The following is a 22,105-nucleotide window of genomic DNA, read 5'->3' on the forward strand; positions in this document are numbered from 1 at the left end:
CTTTGGAACTTAATCAGATAATGATCGGGAGGGCTGTTACCTGCGCAAGGTAGAAAATATGTGAAGAGGGGATTTCACTTTCTTCTCCGAGAGCTTCTTATTGTGTGGACAGTTTGATTTTTCTTTGCTCTGTTTCCACTGTTGTGTAACATATGTCTGCATGATTCTGTCAATGGAAACAGGTTCTGTCATTATTATTCGAAGAAAATTTAAGATTTTTATTTAGATACAAAAGATAAACACTGTGGAAGGGCAACATGATCCTCAGTTTGTTGTTATTAAAAAAACAACACAATACATTTTTGAGGTTAGTTATGTGACAAAAGCTCTCTGTGGGCTTTGCTAAAACATCTAAAAAAAGAAGAGAGGAAGGAAGGAAAGGAGGGAGAGAGGGAGGGAGGAAAGGAGGGAGGGAGGAAGGGAGGGAGGGAGGAAGGGAGGGAGGGAGGGAGGGAGGGAGGGAGGGAGGGAGAGAGGGAGGAAGGGAGAGAGGGAGAGAGGGAGGGAGGGAGGGAGGAAGGAAGGAAGGAAGGAAGGAAGGAAGGAAGGAAGGAAGGAAGGAAGGAAGGAAGGAAGGAAGGAAGGAAGGAAGGAAGGAAGGAAGGAAGGAAGGAAGGAAGGAAGGAAGGAAGGAAGGAAGGAAGGAAGGAAGGAAGGAAGGAAGGAAGGAAGGAAGGGAAGGAGGGAGGGAGGAAGGAAGGAAGGAAGGAAGGAAGGAAGGAAGGAAGGAAGGAAGGAAGGAAGGAAGGAAGGAAGGAAGGAAGGAAGGAAGGAAGGAAGGAAGGAAGGAAGGAAGGAAGGAAGGAAGGAAGGAAGGAAGGAAGGAAGGAAGGAAGGAAGGAAGGGAGGGAGGGAGGGAGGGAGGGAGGGAGGGAGGGAGGGAGGGAGGGAGGGAGGAAGGAAGGAAGGAAGGAAGGAAGGAAGGAAGGAAGGAAGGAAGGAAGGAAGGAAGGAAGGAAGGAAGGAAGGAAGGAAGGAAGGAAGGAAGGAAGGAAGGAAGGAAGGAAGGAAGGAAGGGAGGAAGGGAGGGAGGAAGGGAGGAAGGAAGGAAGGGAGGCAGGGAGGGAGGCAGGAAGGAAACAGTAAGTGTCTTATGAATCAACTGTATGAAGACCTTTCAGAATCGCCTTAAATATCAATAGTAGTTGTACAGCTAGAGATGTATTATTTTTAATAAATTTAATTACTTTTTTAAAAACTATGGAGAATATGATTCAGTATGTAACTAATTTCTTTGTTTTATTTCCTAAAAATGAGTCAAATCCATTTCATTGTAATAAGGCTGAGAATAAATGCCAAATTCTCTTCTAGTCTCCTTCATGAAAATTCTTTTAGAAGACTTGATGTGAAGATAATATAACATGAAGAGCTGTGGCCTTAAGTAATTTGGAAGCAGGCAGAGTTTCTCTTTATTTCCTTTGTACTCAATCAGTCAGAATTATTCCCTTCTTCACTTCTAGGAAGAAAAGCTTCGTGCCTTTAAATAGAGTCTTGATGGATTGCCCTCATTTTCTGGACTTTTAAAAACTTCATTTCCCTATCCAAACTTGGGGGTCTTGGGTTCCTTTATTTTTTTAGAGCCACGTTACAAAGCCTGCTGACTGACAAATGAATTTGAACTGAAGTATAAAGGAGTGATAACAGCTTAATAAGTGCCCAACTCCTAAGTAACATTTGCATTTTAATAGAGGGCTGCAAAGCCTTAACCCCAAAGTGTGACTAATGGGAAAAAACGTAGGCATTTTGGCAGGTGGCTGAGGTAGACAGGTTGAGAGGAAGAACATTTCAGCAACTTTTGAATCATACTCTGTGGTTGTCTACTCACCTACACAGAGGACCAGTGCTGAATACAAAGCATACGATTATTAAGTAATCTTTTATAAATTCCATATACCAAAATGGTAGGTTGATTAAGAGAACATCATCAGATAGTTTCCAACAAGAATGAGTTATTCATGTATTACATGACATACAAAAAGTCAGATAACCTTCTATGAATTTACAGTTTCCTTCTATATACTGTCAATAGGGATAAAATGAAGAGGGAAAATGATATAATTTAAGAATTAAAAGACATTAGAAATGATATAGTCAGACACTGGTTTTTTAAGTGAGGAAACTGCAGTCTGTGGTGTGCTGACTGATAGGGATCACAGTGATTAGTGGCAAAGCCAGGGTTAGAGCTCAGGATTTAGGACTTCAGGGCTCAATGATTCTTCTTTCCACTTCACCACAAGTCCTCAGAGCATTCTGGAAGAGTGTGTGAATGTAAAGCAGTGAATATTTTATTTCTGTTATAAATAATTCAAAGAGAATGCCAGTCCATCTTTTCAGGCATCAGCAAAGTAATCTATATGTGAAGATCAAAAGATCAATGTCTCTTATCCCTCTGCAAAATACACACATAGATACATACACAGAGACACACACCTCATTTCAATGAGAATCTTTGCAAAATATATGAGACTTTTTTGCTTTTGCAAAGAGTGTAAATGGAACAGACTTTACCACTTTTGATGGCTGTCATTATTATTCACGACTACTCTTGTACTATGTCAGATATCCAAAAATGCCTTTTTTATCTGAAGATTTATAGGACTAATGGTGTTTACACTAAAGAGCCAATGGCTACTATTACTCATTTATTATTCTTAAGTTTCTTTCTAGAAAGATTTTTTATTAATTCTTTTGCTCTCAAGCTGTCAAAAAAGTGCCTGCCTCTATTAGCCTGCCTCCCTTTCTTACCATTTCTGATTTGTTGGGACTTCAAATTTAACTTGTTAGATGGGAGGATAAAAGAGCTCGTAGGATTTGATTTAGAATTTCTCTGATTAGGAACGACTTGGATAACAAGTTCTTCAACTCAGAAGGTTTTGCCCTCTCACTTCCAAGATTTTTACTTTACAGATGTCTAAAACTGAGAAGTACTGGATCTTCAATTAATGAGAATTACAGTGTTGAAAATATTGCATTTAAATATGGAAAGAAAGGCCATGAGGTCCAGTGGGCAGAGAGTAAGCCTCAGGATCAGGGAGAAATGGGTTCATGCCCTCTTACAGCATGCCCAAAACCAGTGACATTAGTCTCATATAGAAAAAGATTCTTGAAGGCTGCATATTGGCTTAGAAAACCACAAATGAATATTTTTGTTGCGTGATGTTTTGATTTATTTTGTTAAACATTTTACATTTACATTTTAATCTGATTAAGGTAGAGTTTTGCAGTCCCAAAGGAAATGTTTGATACCTGTACCTTAGACAACTTGTTAAGATTGTATTTTATTGATAAGTTTTCATTGTGAATTATTTAAGGGAGTTTTCATTTTCTATTTCAGAAATTCACCATACTGATAAACTGATAAGACCACAGGTTTTTCAATTAATCAATTGTCACTATCACACTTAAAGAGAAGATTCTATTGGTGATTCTATGGGTGAAGGTTAAATAAAATTAGTTCCTAGTTTAAAATCCCAGATATTTAGAGAAACAGAGAACCAAGAGAGAGCAGTTCTAGCTAAACTCCTCCGAAAAAGAGTTTCCTGGGAACAGGGAGAACGGGGTATGTATCTCTGTGTGTATGTGTGTGTATACTTATTTATTAAGTATCTTCCATAAATGTCAAGGGATATGCTCATAAATCTATTAGTGTGAGTGTATGTGTGGTTATGAGTGCACAGTGTGTCTAAAATATAGTTGACTTCATGAAAGAATCTCACCTACTCAAGAAACTCTCATTGATTTCAAGGGGAAATAAATACAGATATAATCTTTTCTCATAAAATTAGTTTTCTTTCTTTTATAAACTTACTTTTTTAATTGATGTCCCAATCCAAATCTTTCTTTTGTAGAAATCTGAAACACATCTACAGTGGGCACTGCAAAAGAAAACAGATCAAAATCAGAATGTTCATCTCTAAAGCATAGCCTTGATTCTTTTCCATTTTAAACAACCAGATCCTGAGATCCTAAAATCTTACCAGGAAACAGAACTCATCATGCAGAAATTATTTAGTGCTCAAAGTATGGAGAAAACACAGAACAGACTTCTGTTCAGACAAGATGGGCTCCAAGAAACAAACCTGGGTCCAAGCTTAAAGGTGGCTCTTTGCACACCGAATCCAAGTGGAAAGCATACAAGAATGAAATAAGAAGATAAAAGGGAATGCAGGTCCCTTGTGAGCTAGGATTTTCAGGCGCTATCCCCTTAAAATCCTAATGCTCTGTTGCCATAACCATTCCACATTCCACTAGAGCAGGGACACTAAGGTCTTGCAGGGTAATCTGAAAACATTGGCTACTTAAAAATGTTTCCTGAATTTAATTGGCAGGTCACAAATCTATACTTCTTCTTTGGTGCCAATAGAAATACCCAAAAAGGATGTCAAATCTTTTTTTTTTCCCCCAATGGACAGGCTCAATCAAATTAGGTCTGGATCTTGGGGGTGGACATATAAAAATGTTATCTTCACTGTCCAATTCTTTTCCCTATTTGTTAATCTAGGTAAACAAGGAAGTAACATTGCAATGTGAATAAGTTAGAAGCATTCCCAATAAGATCGAGAGTGAGGCAAGGATGCTGATTATCACCACTGATATTTAGTATTATACTAGAAATGCTAGTGGTGCTAGCAATAAGAGAAAAGAAATAAAATAAAGTAAGCAATGAGAAAACAAAATAATCACTCTTCGAAGATGATATGATTGTACAATTAGAGAATAAGAGAATCAACTAAAAACAGATGAAATAATAGTCGCAAAAATGAAGGATGCAAAATGAACCCACATCAGCATTTCTATATATTATCAACAAAGTTCAGCAATGAAAGACAAAGAAATTCTATTTAAAATTACTGTAGACAAAATGAAATATCTAGAAATCTACCTGTTAAAATAAACATAGGAATTATATGAACACAATTGCAAAACACTTTTCCAACAAACAAAGTCAGATCTAAACAATTGGGAAAATATTAATTGTTCATGGATAGGCTAAGCTAATAGAATATGATAAAAATGACAATCTTACATAACTTAATTTAAATATTCAATGTGATACCAATCAAAGTAACAAAAATTATTTTATAAAAACTAGAAAAATAATAACAAAATTCATCTGGAAAAAAATGTCAAGAATATCAAGGAAGGTGACCCAGCTCTCAAACTGTACTATAAAACAAAAATCATCAGAACACTCTAGTACTGGCTACAAAATAGAAAGTTGGACCAATGGAATAGATTAGATGAATAAAATACAGGGGTAAATATCTTCAGCAACAAAGTATTTGATAAACTCAAAGACCCCAGATATTGGGATAAGAACTCACTATTTGACAAAAACTACAGGGAAAATTTGAAAACAATAATAAGTATACACCAATATCTAACGCCCTATGCAAAGATATCACCAAATGAGTATATTATTAAGATATAAAGATAATTGTGGTATGTGTTGTTGGTGATAGAATACATTGTGCTAGAAGAAACAATAGGCAACATAATTTCAGAAAAAGCTGGAAAGACCTACATGAACTGATGCAGAGTGACATAAACAGAACCAGAAGAACATTATACACAGTAACAGCAATATCGTGGAACGATCACATGTGAAAGACTGAGCAACTCAGCAATACATTGATCCAAGGCAATTCTGAAGGATTTATGACAAAGAATGCTATATACCTCCAAAAGAAAAAACTGTTAGAATCACAATTTGAATCAAAGCATCTTATTTTTCACTTTAGTTTATTTGTATTTTTTTTATTTTAGGGTTTTGGTATTATGTATATTTTCTTACTACAATGACCAATAGGCAAACATGTTTTGCCTGATAATACATGCTTAATCCAGATCAAATTGCCATCTCTGAGAAGGGGAAAGGACAAGAGGGAGGGAGACAATTTGGATCTTATGATTTTGGGAAACATATGTTGGAAATTATTACATGTAATTGGGGGGGGGGCGTCTGAATAAAGAAAAAAATCTAGCTAAACAGCCAAAATAAAGCTTAGGAAATTTTTTGTGTGTCCAGCTCTCTCCAATTTTGGTTCTCAGTTATTGTATAGGCACTCAATGTACCATGAGTATTGAGTACAAGACAGAGTCCATTCTATACTAAGGAAAATGTATAACACATGCAAGACTTATGGGAGTAAATGTGCAAGTATAGAAACATAAAGCACTCAAATAATCCCTTAATTCCCCCAGGAATAGAATTAAGCTTGAGTGTCACTGTTAGGAAATAAGAAAATTGAGGACCTTTCAATTTGGAAAAGGTGAACTTTTTTTTCTCCTTTTAAAAAAAATCATCTGTTTATCTCACTACTTTCCCTCATTTACAATTTATAAAAAATGATATTACAATGATGAAAAAATGAATACAAAAATAAGGCATCCCAGGGATAGTGAGGATACCCAGAGGATAAACAGCAAGGCCAGGAGACAGGAAGTCCTGGGTTCCAATCTAGTCTCAGTCACTTCTCCCACTTGCCTAGCCCTCATCACTCTCCTGCATTGGAACCTTTACTTAGTATGGATTCTAAGACAGAAGAAAAGGATTTAAAAATTAATTATTAAATGCTTGATACATAATTGCAAATTCCAAGAAAAAATAGGTGCTTCTCCATTGGTCATTTCTGAAAATGTATATCTTTCCTGCATTTAAAATTCATAACCTTTTTGTGAGGTGAATGACGTACTTCCCTCTCATTCTTTTGGACTTACATTTTATCATTACATATATCAGAGTTTTAAAACTTTTCGTAGTTGTTTTCCGTATAATGTTACTATAAAAATTGCTGTAATTCTACTCATTTCACTCTGCTTCAGTTTGTAAAGAGCTTCACAGTTTCCTTGAAAACTTTTTTTGGTCATTTCTTATGGTACAATAATATCCTATAACATTCATATACTATAATTTGTTGAGTCATTGCTCAATGGAAGAACACATTTGTTGTTTCAAATTTTTGTCTCATATAAAAAGATACTAAATATATATATATAAATATATATATATATATATAAATCCTTCTTTCTTTGATTTCTTTGAAGGTATAACCTGATTTGTGATATAGCGCGGTCAAAAGATATGCAACAAATCTGGAGACTTGAGACTTGTTCATATACAAGAACTTCATTTTTTTAGCTCTATTAAATATTTCTTGAAAAGTTTAATTTGTAAAAAATGGAAAATTTTAATTTTTCATATTTTTATTTATTTTTTATCATATTGGTTTAACCTAAGAGCAATTAATGTGTTTCCTTAATTACTAATTTTAATTAACTCTTTAAAGTTCTCTACGTACATTGTTAGATTTGTACAGTTATATGTGTATTTTCCTGCCTATGCTTATTCCTTGAGTTTCTTTGACTTGTTTTATTACAATATTTCAAAAAAGTAAATGGTAATAATGAGCTTCCATGTTCTTTTCCAAATGATTTAAAACATTGTTTCTCTAGTATGTACAATGGTTGTTCTTAGATTTAAATACTGATTATTTGTTATATTAAGGAAATGAATAGCAAATTACATGCTTTGTACAATTTCTAGGATTTTTAATAAAAACCAGTGTGGGATTTTGTCAAAATCCTTTTCTTTATTCAAAGTAGAGGCTCTTAAACTTTTTTGCATGGACCCATTTGACTAACTGATTAAGACTATAGAAGTCTACTGAGAACAATTTTTAAAAAACATAAAACATCATATATAGGGATTCTCACAGAAATAGATAATATTTAAATTGCTAGAAAAATATTAAAAATAAAAACTAAAATTCAAGTTAATGGCCTCAGATTAAAAATTTCTAATTTGGGAGAATGAAGGCTAAGAGTAATTATGACCAAAAATATTTCAAAGTCTGGGATAAAAAGTGGATCGAATAATATTTTTATTGAAGAAATAGGGGTCATCTGAAAGTTGAACTATTGAGACTATTTTGAGAGCATCAAATGTATTAATAAGTATCTATTGAGCAAATAATATGTAGAAGGAATTATGTCTGATTTGAGATAGGGAGAAGAGAGAAAAAACAGCAGAAAAATAGCAGAAAATCAAGTTGGAAAAAAAAGGTTCTCTAATTGAGATCTATAAATCTACATTATCCTTAAATGAGCATGGATTACAATTATAGGTAAATTCAAGAAATCAGAAAAATTCATATAGGAATCATACAATTTTGACTTTAGAATGGGCATTAAGAGATTATCTAATCTAATACCCTCTTTTGCTAGATCACAAAACTGAAATCCTCAGGAAAAGTAATTTGCCCCAAATAACGAAGCATGCTCATGCCCCCAAAAGATGTTCGATATCAACTAAGCCTCAACAAAGCTCAGGTTCTGGTGCTAGATGTACACAATTCATTGCACTGGCATATTTCTTGACAGCATTTGAGAAACCTCTCCAAAGTATTTTCAGTTTTGTAGGATATCATCTATCACCTAATCCAATTTTGCTTTGTTTAGTTATTTCAAAGTGAAATCAGGCTCATTCATTATCATCATTTACAAAATGATAGTCACTCTATCAAGCCATCTCTACAATTTCTGTATTTATGAGAAGTATTTAGTCCAAGTATATAGTCGTAGCCTTTTAGTTATTTTTTATTAATTTCTACCTCTTCATGATCCCTTTTCGGGATTTTCTTGGCAAAGATACTGGAGTGGTTTGACATTTCCTTCTCCAGTTCCTTTTCCAGATGATGAAACTGAGACAAACAAATTAAGTTGTTTGACCAAGGTTGCACAACCATAGTAAATGTTTGAAGTATTTGAACTCGTCTTCCGGACTACAGATAAGTACTCTATCCTAGCTTCCCTAGTATATACCGAATAAAAAATCATTTATATGATACCTAAAGACTAAGAGGAAGTTTTTGTAAAGAGATGACCAGGGAGTTAGTTTAAGTATACTCTTCAAAAATGCCCGTTAACCTTAAAATGCTAACATAAGTTAAAGAGCTATCATTTTTTAAAAAGATATTTAAGGGGAACAGAGTTATTTTTATTTATGCAGAAAAAAATTTTCATTTTCCCAAGAGCTTGATGGAGGGAAGTAGTTTCGAGTAACATTGAGGAGGGCTATTATTTCTAGGTCTATAGTTTACATCTTAAAAGCAAAAAGGAACCAGAGATTTCTCAGGTAAATAATATGATCTAGGACTGCAAGATTTAGAACCCCCTCATTTTTTATTTTTTATTTTTAAAGATACAAAGTTTTACATTTTTTTAATTAGTATTTTTTTTGGTTACAAGAATAACGTTCTTTCTCTCCCCTCACCCAACCCCTTCCCATAGCTGACATGCAATTCCACTGGGATTTCTGTGTGTCCTTGATCAAAACCTATTTCCATATTGTTGATGTTGCCCATCATTTTTTAGAAAACAAAATCAGGCTGTGACTTGGCAATATCTGACCAAGTCACTGCACCATTTTGATAGATCTCAGTGGCTCTCTCTCTTAAAGGATCAAATATTAAATCCTCTGAGATTCAAAGCCCTTCACAACTTGGACCCTTCCAACTTTTCCAGTATTCTCTAGCACCTTACTCCCTACTACCTCCTCTAAGATCCAGTGAAACCGGTCCCTTTGCTGTTCTACTTGAGTAGGGCATTTTCTGCAGTTGTTCCTTATTCTTTGAGTAGCCCTCCCTTTTTGTCTCTGCCTCCTGGCTTCCTAGAGGTATCAGCTAAAACCCCACCTTGTACAGGAAGCCTTTTTCCAACATCTCTTGATTCTAGTGCCTTCAGTCTGATTTATAACTCCAATTTAGCTTGCATAAAAAAGCACTTTTCTATGTAGTTGTTTTTCCTTTTGTCTCCCTCATTAGACTCTGAGCTTCTTGAGGGCAAGGACTTGTCTTTTGCCTTTCTTCATATCCAAAGCACTTACTGGTACAGAGAAGGTACTTGATAAATGTTTACTGAGTGAAAGCAATATGAATTTATACATATATTAGATATATATATCTATATCAGAGGGGTAGGGTTGGACGAAGTCCAATTAAGAGGCCATAGGAATAAGACACAAGAGGTCAAGAAAGGCTCAGATAGGTCAGTGACCTATTTGCCATTTGTCCTATTTATAAATGGAATCTCTGGTAAGAGAAATTCTTTCCACATAATGTGAATAATAACTGGAAAATGAGACCAAACACACAAGCTTGGCTAACCAAAGAAATCATACAGTGCTAAATGATTAAGCATTAGAGGAACTGTTGCATAGCAACACCCCGAGGCTACTCAGAATCCAGACTGTGAAATACCACCAACATTTGATTCCAGACTCTACTGTAGATTAAGCTTTTACCTTCAGGTCCTATAACATTTATCAACAACATTACCGAGGTGACTACCCAGTATTTAGAGACTGAATCAGAATGTGATTTGCTTGTTATCCCATAAACTATTCATTTATACTTCAATAAGAAAATAGGCAAAGAAAGGACCAACCTGGGCCATTTAAATATTGTGTAAGTGAACAGTGCAGGCGGACTATTATAGGCTCTGTACGAATCACGTCCCAAGCCACAGCAATCTCTTCCTGAAATAAGATTTTTTAAGAAAGAATTAGTCAGCCTTCTAATAGAGTACTTGAAAAAACAACTCTATTCTATAGAGTACGAGGTATCAAAATCACAAATAACATTAAAGTCTACTATGCTGGTAAAAAAACAAATTACTCTTAATCTTTGCATTTCACTTACCCAGTAAAACAGCAAGAGTCTAAGATATATAGAAATGCCACAATACTAGCCCTATAAATTTCAGAACCTATTAAAAGATATCACAGCAAAGAAGTAAAGATTTTCTTTACTCAAATCAGCCAGTGTACGTTTTTACTCCACAAGTCATTTTGACAAGGAAAGATAAATAAAGTATATATTTTTAAATTTTTTAAATAAAACAATACATGAAGAAAGAACGTCAGTGAATAGTGAGATCATGTAAAAATTAAAGCTCCAAAAAACCAAATAATAAATAAATACTTTAAAGTTTGCTATACTTACATCAAGAAAGCTGACATCAATATGCAGGTCAATATCTACATCGTCAATAGCTCCATATTCCCTGGAAGCAAAGAACAATAAACATAAGTTATTCAACGTTCCCAAAATCTGATTGTTCTTAGTTACAAGTAGAAACATATGAGGTCTCCCTCTATAAAACAGTAAGCTCTAACCTTTCTATTTATATCCTAAGGGCTTCAGAGAAAGTAGGCACATACTATGTTCATTCATTGATTTATTTATACAGCTATTTCTATGGATACATACATAAACATATCTTTTAAACATCCAGATATTCACATAGAAGATATTTTTCAAATTAGAGGATTTCTGAATTGCAGTTTCTGATATTTACTTTTTTTCTTTTAAATTTTACCATTTCAAGCCATTTCTTACTATCTTACTAGGTATTGTGTGTGTGAGTACTGCAAACTCCAAAGGGTAGGAAGTGTACCATTGTAATACAAATAATGAGTATTTTATTACTTGACAAAGAATAAGAAGGAAGGAATACAGGAGCTGATTTAAGATCCTTAAACATCTCCCATTTCAGAAGCACCACCAGAGATACACTAACCATGAAAAATTCATTTGAAGTAAGCAAAAATAGAAAAGAACCCAATGCAACTGTAAAAATTAAGCTTCACTCATCTTTCATCAGAAATTATTTTTATTAGATAATTAGAACTATAAAATAATCAAAACTAGAATGAAAAGAATAACAATGATAGCTAACATTTATATAATGCTTTGAGCCAGACAATAAACTTAATCCTTTAACAATTATCATTTCATTTGATCTTCAAAACTTCAATGGGAGGTAGGTACTTTTATTCCCATTTTACTGATGAATAAGTTGTTATGTGACTTACTTCTAAGTACCTATGGATTCATTTGAATTCAGGTACTCCTGACTATAAGCCCAACATTCTAACCATTATGTCACTTAACTGTACCGGACAAGAGTCTCAAGAAATGGGAAAATCATCAGGAATTTTAGGCAGTACACAAAGAGGATAGTGTGTCTAGAGATCAAGCAAGAAGATGAGGGAGGATAAAAATTATGTGGAAGGGCAAAAAAAGGTCAAAAATTGCTTCCATTAAAATTACCGCTAAAAAAAATGTGCCAGTGGGAAGTCAAAGCCAAAGCCAAGACTCAGTAATAACTTGGAAGGCAATTTACTCTTAATTCAAATTCTCCTAATTCAGCAAAAATTAAAAATATAATGAAGTATAACTTTCAGTTCTACCTTTCCTCATCTCCCTGCTCTTTCATTGCTTAGAGGAAGAAATTTGTCAACAAATCCATTAAATTTAACCTATATATTTCTTAAGTGCCGAATATGTGCAGACATCGTTAGATATCCCTAAAGGAAAACCGACAGAGGAGATGTTTATTTCCATCTTCATCTCCCTGTAATAGCAGCAAGCTAGAGTACAGTATGAAACTTCTCCATCACAGGCCCACTCGAATATACACCCTCTGAATTGCAAGTCTACTTGAATTCCACAAGTTGCTCTCTTTTGTGTTAAATAAGAACATAAATCAGTAAAAAGAAACAGTAATTTTTCCCACATTCTGAGACTATCAAGAATGTCTTCTGTCCAGGGAATTAGCAGGAAAATTCATCAAAGAAAAACATTTAAAATATGAAGTTAGATGGGTCCAATATTCTATATTTCCATTTCAATTTGATTGAATACTCATTAAGGACCTACAACAGGCATCCTACTATGCTGGGTGTATAAATTTAAAACAAAAGAAACAAAAAAACCTGTCCCATTCTTCTGGAAAGGGAGGTAAGACAGACAAACATATTTAAATATGATGTGTCTTAAAAGAGAGAATAAAGAAAAATAAATGAGGGGAAGGAACCTTTGTGTAGATAGTTCCTGAAGTTTGAAGTATATTGAAGATTTTAAAAATCAGAAGTAAAGAAGGTATAGACTCCAGGTAAGCGAGATCCATGGGGCAGAAAAGGAATTGATGACTTCAAGTATCAGATCTTGGGCTAGACTGATTTGAACAAAAGGTTTAGGGAAGGGGGTCATATGTAATTTGGGAAAGATAGCTGGGAACCATACTGGAAAACCTTTTTAATATAATTGAGCCTATGAGCGATGGGAAACACAAGATTTTTGAGCAGGGGTGAAATACAGTAAAACCTTTGCACTGGGAAAGTTATTCTGCAGATGAATAGGCTAATAATTACAATGAACGATTCTATGAATGCTTTTAATATGAAATTTATAATGTAAACAACAATCAATTAGATGACGCACCAAATAAAGAAATAACTATTTATAAGCTGGGATTGTGGCCTATGTCTTGAAGAGGTGAGTGTAAGAATCTAATAATTAAGTACTTAAAATTATCATTTTCCTAGGGAATTTGTTGGTGGGAGGAAAGGGAAACTAAAAGACATTTAGAGGCTAAGCATAATCATTAATTTTGCTATTCTACTCATCTTACAAAAGGTCAATAGATATGTTCCTGGCAATAGAGTACCTGCTATTTTAAATTTTTTTTAAGAAATTGAAGAAAGAGAAAGAAAAGAGTTCTGTGGCTTGCCTAGAGTCATATTTGAACTCAAGGTTTCCTGTTGCCAAGACCTCTATCCCCGCAACTGCAAAGATTATTTGCCTAGAGACAGAAGTGATGTTTAGAGACAGAAATGTCTAAAAATCTACTTAGTCCATCCAGCTCTCTCCTTTTGGTCAGGAAGGGTTAACTGACTTCCCTAAAGCTACCCAGGAGGAAAGTGACAGAAGGAGGATTTGAACTCAACTTATCTGTGTAACTCTACATCCAATTCCTATCTTTCTTACAATGTCAATTCTGCACATTTGGATAAATTAATGTTAAATTTAAGTTCAAGCTACTTTTCCTCTATGATTGTTCAAGCACCCTAAACCTAGTAGATAATAATCTGTACCCTTGAACTACATATAAGAATTTTTTTCATTTAAATTTCTTTTTAACTTCAGAATTAATCTAACTTTAATACTTTATATTATGCAGTATCTGTATTTGTTTCTTGTTTCCTGCTTAGAGTTCCACAAGGCTGGGATCAAACTTTGTACCTCTCAATACCTACAAGAGTATCGTGAAGACCCCAAATCCTGGGAGTCTATTTATTTACCTGTTTGTTGGGTGGTTGGCTTTTTTATTCATTTATTTGTTTAATGTGTGCTTATATATACATATATATATATATATATATAATCTGTCTCAATAGAATGTAATCTTTTTGAGGATCTAGTTACTTCTTTTTTATTTTTATATACCTAGCAACAAAGTGGCAAGAATACAGTAGGTGCTTAATAACTACTTTATTAATAGACAGGGGCCAACTTCAAGGAATGCCTGAGTTTGAGTTGACAAATAGACCTTTGCCTGATTAGCTTTCACTGATGGACTTTCTGAAATATCAACTACACCATCAACCTAATTTGGGAGTTCCTCTCATATCTAGGAAAGGGGAGTAGAATGCATTACTTGCAGTCTAAGCTGGGTTCGAATCTCATTTCTGACACATATAACCTAACATCCCAGGTCATACAAATTCCCTGGAACTCAGTTTTCTCCTCTAAAATTTGGAGATTTGACTACCTGGCCTTTGAGGTTCTTTCCCCTGTCTTGGACTCATTAAATTTATACTGGCAAATATTGAAATTTTGTTCCTCTGAATACATTTGCATTTTGTGAGTAAGTATCAACATCTAATTGGCAAATGTTTCCATGTGGTTATCCCAAATGTTGAACTTCTGCATAGGTAGACAAACTATGTAATTTTTCAACTTTGTGTTAAACCTAAAATTCTATATGTTGGCTTCATCTTACCAAGTATATACTGAATTTCAGCAGTAACTCTAAAGAATATTTAATGACATAAATTTAAGAAATATTCTGGCAGAAAGGGCAAGCCTACCTTGGGCTACTTACATGAGAATCCCCAGGAAACAAGTCTAAACTGACACGAGATCCTCATTAGAAATGACTAATCTTTAACTCTTCTCAAGTTTCTCGGTCTCGAAGTAAAGGCCAAAACATTCATGGAATAACAATCCCCTCTCTACCCCCATCATCACCACCAGTTCTAGAGTTCAAAAGCTGTCTAATTCAAGGCCCTCCCAGATGATGAAATGGAGGCCCACAGACTGAAATAATTTGAATATTTTATCCTTTCAATGTAAAGCTTTTTTAGTATTTCCTAAAATAAGAACGGGCAATTAATCTCATAAATTGCTCTTTTTTAATGAAAAGAACAAAAATTGCATTTCCCATGTTTAGCACATGGAGATTTTGTTATCTGACTGAGACTAATGTGGCAGAGAATAATGAAAGGAAAGATAAATTGGAAAACTGTCACTAAAAGTAGATATTATTCCAATCTAAAATAGAAAGTTTTTAGTTTGGAAGATAACCTACGCCTACATGCACACGTGCGTGCACACACACACGTATTCACACACAGTCACTTACTTTTTTTGTTGTAGTTCCCTAAGTACTTAAAGAAGGCTAACTGTGCGACCAAATTTCCTTTTCTGGACTAATATCCCTTTCGATCTGCCCTTCCCTGAAAACTGTCACAAATTATACCAGAAAATGTCATGTCCTAGGTCTATACAGTGGCAGGCTTTGTTAGTCTCCCAATGGTGTCTCCTTGCAACTTTACATCTGAGATAGACCACAAATTAGACATGACCAAGGTGAAAACCTGTGGCTACCCATAAAATTCACTGACCCACTACTCTGTGGAGTGGAAGTGACCAAGGATCCAGGCCACATATTAACGAGGAGGAATAAGAGATTAATGGAACAAGGATGTGGTGAAATCTAAAGGTAGCCTCTCATGGAGCCACCACTCATCCATTTCCATTTTCTCCCATCATCTAAAGACTAGTGTGCTGTTTCATTTCATTTTTCCTCACTCACTCCCAAGAAATTTCATGTTAGCATTGGACTTGCCTTGATGCTCATCAATAAAAACCCTCTAAGTTCATAGAACACTGGTCTCTTTGATTTCTTTTCCCTAGAAGAAATCTCTTCTAAATGTCCACAAACTACTATTGAGCACTAAAAGATTCCTAATCAAATGATGCTAGATATTTTTAATTGAGTCATAGAAAATGTAATGAAAATTGCTAAGAAACTATGTTATATCTTTCTTTTGAGAGAGTAGCGTGATGAAATAAAAGTACTTTCCCTTCAGAAGCCCTCTTTGATTGCTAATGATTACTTCAACTGATTTGGGTAAATCCCTTGTGTGTTTCCCACTCATCCTTTCAGGAATTCAGGGGAGATGAGCCCCCAGGAGTCTGCACTCAAGCTGAAATGCTCTACACTCTTCTAATGTTTTCTGAATAGAGAAAGGAGGCAGGTAGAAAGGTAGCTGCAGCTGGAATTGGAGATTATGGACATATTTAAATTCTGGTCACAAGCGATGGCATTCTGAACCTCTTTTTATGTCATGGACCCCTTGGATCATCTGGTGAAATTTATGATTCCCTTCATGGAATAATGTCTTTAAATGAGTAAAACAAAAGGCGTTTAATTAAAAAGGAAAAGAAACTAACTAAAATGCATTATCAAAATAACTGTCTTTCACACCATGGCTTTAAGATTAAGAATCTTTAAGCCACAGTGGTCATCTCCCAATGCCTAATCAAGAGATGTGGAGATTTGATCCTTTAGAGCAATCACACTGTTTATTTTTGGACTTAAGGCAAAATAACAAGAGATGACAGGAAAAAAAGGAATGGCACGGAAATAATCCAATTTGGCTGTAATTTAGAATATAAAAATAGGGGTAAACATTAATAATAACTGGCATTTAAAAAGCAAGTATTTTGCAACTATTATTTCAATTTGTCCTTTTGTCCAGAATAACAATTCTGGAGGCAAGGTGCTATTATTAAACTCATTTTACAGTCAGGGTAGGTAGAGGTTAAGTGACTTGCCATTGGTTATATAGCTAGTAAATCTCTGAAACTGGATGTGAACTCAGGAATTCCTGACTCCTGGTCCAGTACTCATTACTCAATCTACTGAGTCATCTAATTGCCATACTCTAAAATAAGGTTAGAACAACAGATTTGGGGTAGCTTGTAGGACAGGAGATTATAACTTATTTTCTGGGAAATGCTAAGCAAAGGAAGGTTGATCTGCAGGTCTATGACACTCAGAATGGCACATTCAGATAATGTATAGTAGGAGTACACCAAGTAGAATGCATAGGAAAACTGTCAATAATGTGGAAAATTGAGAGAAGGAGAAGAAGGAACATTCCCTCTGATGTTCCCAGGACATAAAAGGCTCATTCACCCAATCCTGTACATAAGAAATGCCAAGATGTGAACATCCAGGGGAAAGAATGGCATAATAATCTTTCAAGACGCTACCAACATGGCGGCACCTTTCAATAAACAGGCATTTAAAGCACTTTGTTCTCGGGGAACCTATCTTTCTTCTCCTCATCCATCTCCTGTACAACTCAAGGGAATACGTCCATAGAAGTATCCTATTGCAGGATGGGGCAGAACGCAGGCAGAATCCTAAAGAGGCAAAGACCTTACAAGGTCTGCAATTACCTCGATTCTGCAGGTGTAGATCTGTAAATAGTTACATCATTTTTTGTTTTTATGCCACACTTCAAAGAATCCACAAATAGCATTGTGTATATGCAAAACTATTTCCATTGTGAATGCCATTTTCATATAATGCCAGTAATTTCACGTTTCATGCTGAGATGTTACAAAGCGTGATTACAGTTTGCCCAGATGGAGCCTTTGCAGTCATCAGCTTTGGCGCTGGCGCTGCACAACATGGAGAGAGTACGTTGGAGCCCTGTATCCCCTGAATAGCAATTGGCAGAATGAAACCAACTGGCTGAATGATGGATGCACCTTGAGTAGTGAAGAGAGAGACAACTGATTGTACGCTATAAAGCATATGGGCTCATAATAACTCAAGATAATCGCTTACATTACCTTCACCAATTCACTGTTTTAAAAAAAAAATGTAAGCTTACTAGATGCTGTATATTTTATCACACTGGAACCAAGAGCTCAGATAAGTGCCTTCAGAAATTTTAGAAACAGTTCTACATCCATGTTGTCGATTGAAGGTCTTCAAACTGGGGAATCTCTTTTTACTGAAATAGCGGAAAGAGTCTTAAATTTAGAATGAGAATTCCTAAGTTTGAACCCCCTCTCTACTATGAACCATATGACTGTAGACAAGTCTTTTAATCTTCATAGTTAGGTGGCTCAGTGCACTGAGAGTCAGGTCTAGAGGTCCAGGGAAGGACAGAAGGTCTTGGGTTTAAATCTGGACCCAGGCATTTCCTAACTGTGTGACCCTGGGCAAGTCATTTAACCCCCAATCCCTAGCCCTTACTGCTCTTCTGCCTTGGAACTAATACACAGTACTGATTCCAAGATTTAAGGTAAGAGTTTTTAAAAAAATACAAATATAAAAAAATAAGGAGACTTCTTTAGATGCCTCTGAAAGAACCCTTGAGATATAAATGTAGGGATGTCTAAGGTAAATTTGTATTTATTTCTAGAAACTTGGCAACAACATGCTTTTAGTAAACAAGTATTTGCTAACATTACACTAATATTTCATGATGCTTTTCTAAAAAGAAGAATGAGTCACCATCACTTTTAAAAATATACGCCTTGTATATTTGTTCTAATTTCCTTAGAATGGGTGGCAGCCTAGCTGACATTTTGAAAATAATTTTCTCTGTCATTTGAGGATTAAATATGCTGGGCTCTCAGATTAGGGGAGGATTTTATAAGCTACACAAGCCTCCCACATTTTCTTGAAGCTAAAGTATGCCACAAACAAGATCAGATGACAAACTGTTCTCAAGATGTAGTTACTTCCACATCAACAGGTCACTAACAAGAACTCTGCGTTCTCTGACACTTCAGGCTCAGCAGATACTGTGTGCTTGCTAAATCTGTGTTTGGGGGCCCAGTCTGAGATATTTTCACAGTAGGTCCAAGGAATATGTAAATTTGGCAAACAGGAAGCAATCTTGGCAGACAGGACAATTTCTGGAAACTTTATCTAAAGATGTTACAAATTCTTCCAAATAATGAAAGAATTTTCTATGTTTGCTTCTTTTAAAAAAAAACTTTGCTAGACAATGTGGGGGGTTATTTTTCTTGCTTTCTTGATAGGGAGAGGAGGAAATAAAAACCTGAAATTCAAATTAGTGGGGTTTTTTTTTGGGGGGGGGGTAGAGAAGAGCATGTGATTGAAAAGATAAGTAAGAAAAATTGTTTCCCATCTTAGTGAGGTTGTAGAATAGGACTGCAAGGAAAAGAAAATCATCACTGTAGCAGGGAACACCTCTATGATTCTGATCCCCCTTCAGCAACCCTTAACTCCTCTTGAGGTAAAGGTTCTTTACTGTCTGTGTCTTCCTCTCTCTTGGCTCATGAGTACTCAGATTCAGAAACAACTTTTCTTGACCCCCTATGGCAAAAAGAGAATTGTGGTAACAGAATCACAGAATTTTGAAGTGGGAAGGTCCAGAACAGAAATATTAAGTGTTGCTATCAATTCAGCTATGGTGGTGGTTGTTCTGTCATTTCAGTTGTGCATGACTTTTCCAAACCCTGTTTGTTGTTTGCTTAGCAAAGAAAAATAGGGTAATTTGCCATTGCCTTTCCAATTCATTTTACATGAGGAAACTGAGGCAGACAGGGTTAAATGACTAGATCAGGGTCACAAAATTAGTGTTTGATTTGAACTCAGGGAAAATGAATCTTCCTGACTTCCGACCCCATGCTGTACTGTCCCACTGTGCTCCTCAAATATGGTACATTTAAGCATAATAGATTCCTTGTTTATCTCTTTTAATTGTTTCTGATAATGCTTTTCACCTTTTCTGAAATAATAACTGCTCTTTTTAAGTTCACCGAAAGTATAATGCAGTTTGTTCTAGCCCCTTATTTAAACTGTGTAAACATGTTTCAAATATTTCTTATAATATAGTTGATTCTACTTTGTAACCTATTCTGTTACAAGTAGTAGGTTTGTCTCATTCACCTTCTTGATGATAATTATCCATGTGTACTTCCTCCTCCCTTTTATCCTCTTGTACTTTCACTCTCTTTGCCCACAAGTATGCTGAGCTAAAATTGAAGAAATATATTACTGCTCTATTTTCAGTCTTCTTTTATTCTGTACTTTAGAACAGATCACAAGATTTATTGTTTGTTTCCTTTTAATCCTCCTTTATGTCCTACAATCTGATTTCAGAATATTTCTGTTCTTCTAGTTCAGTCAATTCAGGCATGTCTGATGCTTCCTGAGTTCAGTTGGAGTTATCTTGGCAAAGACATTAGAGTGGTTTGGCATTTCCTTCTCTAGCTCACTTTATAGGTGAGGGAGATGAGGCAAACAGGCTTAAGTAAGTGACTTAACCAGGGTCACATAACTAGGGTCAGATGCTAGACTTGAACCCAGGAAGATGAGTCTTCTTGACTTCAGACTTGGCACTCTTATTCAATGTTTTTTTTTCAATTTTTTAATTCAATTTTTATTTTTTATTTTTTTCATTTTTTAATAATTTAATTAATATAATAATATTAATAATTAATAATAATATATAATATTAATAATATTATTATTTAATTAATTAATATATAAATAATAAAAATAATAATTTAATTAATTAATAATTAATAATAATTAATAATATAATAATAAAATTATAATTATAATTTTATAATTTTATAATTATAAATAAATTTCATTTATTATTTATTTATATTTATTATTTATATAATTAATTAAATTAATTAATTTATAAATATATAACATATAAATATATATTTAAATATATATTTAATAATATATAATATAAAATATATGAATATAATATATAAATTAATTAATTAAATTTAATATATATTTATTATTCAATTTTGGAAAATATATTTATTTATAAATAAATAAATAATAGATAAATAAATAAATAAATTTACCTAGTACTTTATTTTTTGCAAAGTGCTTACAAATACCTCATTGATCTCTGGGCAGGAACAAAGAAACATCTGGATTCAAATGCAGTCTCAGATACTTGCTAGCTGTGTGCCCATGGGCAAGTCACTTAATCTATATCTGCCTCTTGTTTCCTCACATGAGAACCCTACTCACAGGGTTTTTGAGAGGATAAAATCAAATTACATTTGCAAAATTCATCATCATATTTCTTTTTTAAGAACCCATCTTCTTAATTTCTTTCCATATTTCTGTGGAGAACAGCACAACACTTATAGTCCGCCATGTTTACAACCTCTAAGTTATCCTCAATTCTCTCTGCTGCCCCCCCACTCCAGTTTACTGGGTTGCCAAATATTGGTTTTACCTACACGACACTTCTTGTATTTCTTCTTTCTACTCAGATATCCACCATCCTAGCTCAAAAGCTCTTCATCCTTCTTCTGGATGATTAGAATAGCTTCTCAATGGATTTCCCTATGTCAAATCTCTCCCCTTCTAATCTCTCCCATATGGTTATTCACTACCAATCTGTGTCAGCCCTATATTCAAAAACGTCAATGGCTCCATAAATACAAAGTCCCCTCTTCGGTATTTATAGTGACAAACAATCTGGTTGCAGATAACATTTCCAGAATTAATATACAGCTGATCTGCTTGTAGCTCTTCACACAAAACACTCCATCTTCTGTTGCTCCTCTCTACAGCTCCCCCAATGCTTTGAATGTTTGCCCTCCTGATCTGTAGTTTGTAGAATTCTACTTCCCTTAAATACTCAGATCTACCTCGATCCAGAAGGTTTTTGGATTCACCTCAGTTAATAGTACTTCTTTCGAATGAACTCATATTACTTTGAATAATTCTTTACTGTTTTTTGTTTTCTTCTTTTTTTCTTTTTTATGTTTTCTTAAACAATATTTTATTTGGTCATTTCAGAACATTATTCATTGGAGACAAAGATCATTTTCTTTTCCTCCCCGCCCCCATAGCCAAGGCGCGATTCCACTGGGTTTCACATGTGTTCTTGATTTGAACCCTTTTTGTTTTCTTCTATGTCTTCATGCTGCAACCCTCG

General features: G+C 34.7%; 1 protein-coding gene across 13 annotated transcripts in view; it reads right to left on the reverse strand.

The window, feature by feature from the left end:
- The window catches only part of PARP8 (poly(ADP-ribose) polymerase family member 8), a 454,001-nt gene that overhangs the window by 70,872 nt on the left and 361,024 nt on the right, over nucleotides 1–22,105 (reverse strand). For all 13 annotated transcript variants that reach the window (XM_056824924.1, XM_056824928.1, XM_056824925.1 and 10 more), the window contains 4 exons: nucleotides 11,004–11,064; nucleotides 10,447–10,537; nucleotides 3,809–3,875; nucleotides 41–166 (listed from right to left, as the gene is read on the reverse strand). In XM_056824924.1, coding sequence (XP_056680902.1) covers nucleotides 41–166; nucleotides 3,809–3,875; nucleotides 10,447–10,537; nucleotides 11,004–11,064 — 345 coding nt within the window. The remainder of the gene's footprint in view (nucleotides 1–40; nucleotides 167–3,808; nucleotides 3,876–10,446; nucleotides 10,538–11,003; nucleotides 11,065–22,105) is intronic.

This window comes from Monodelphis domestica, chromosome 3, assembly GCF_027887165.1.
Source record: "Monodelphis domestica isolate mMonDom1 chromosome 3, mMonDom1.pri, whole genome shotgun sequence".
NCBI lineage: Eukaryota > Metazoa > Chordata > Mammalia > Didelphimorphia > Didelphidae > Monodelphis > Monodelphis domestica.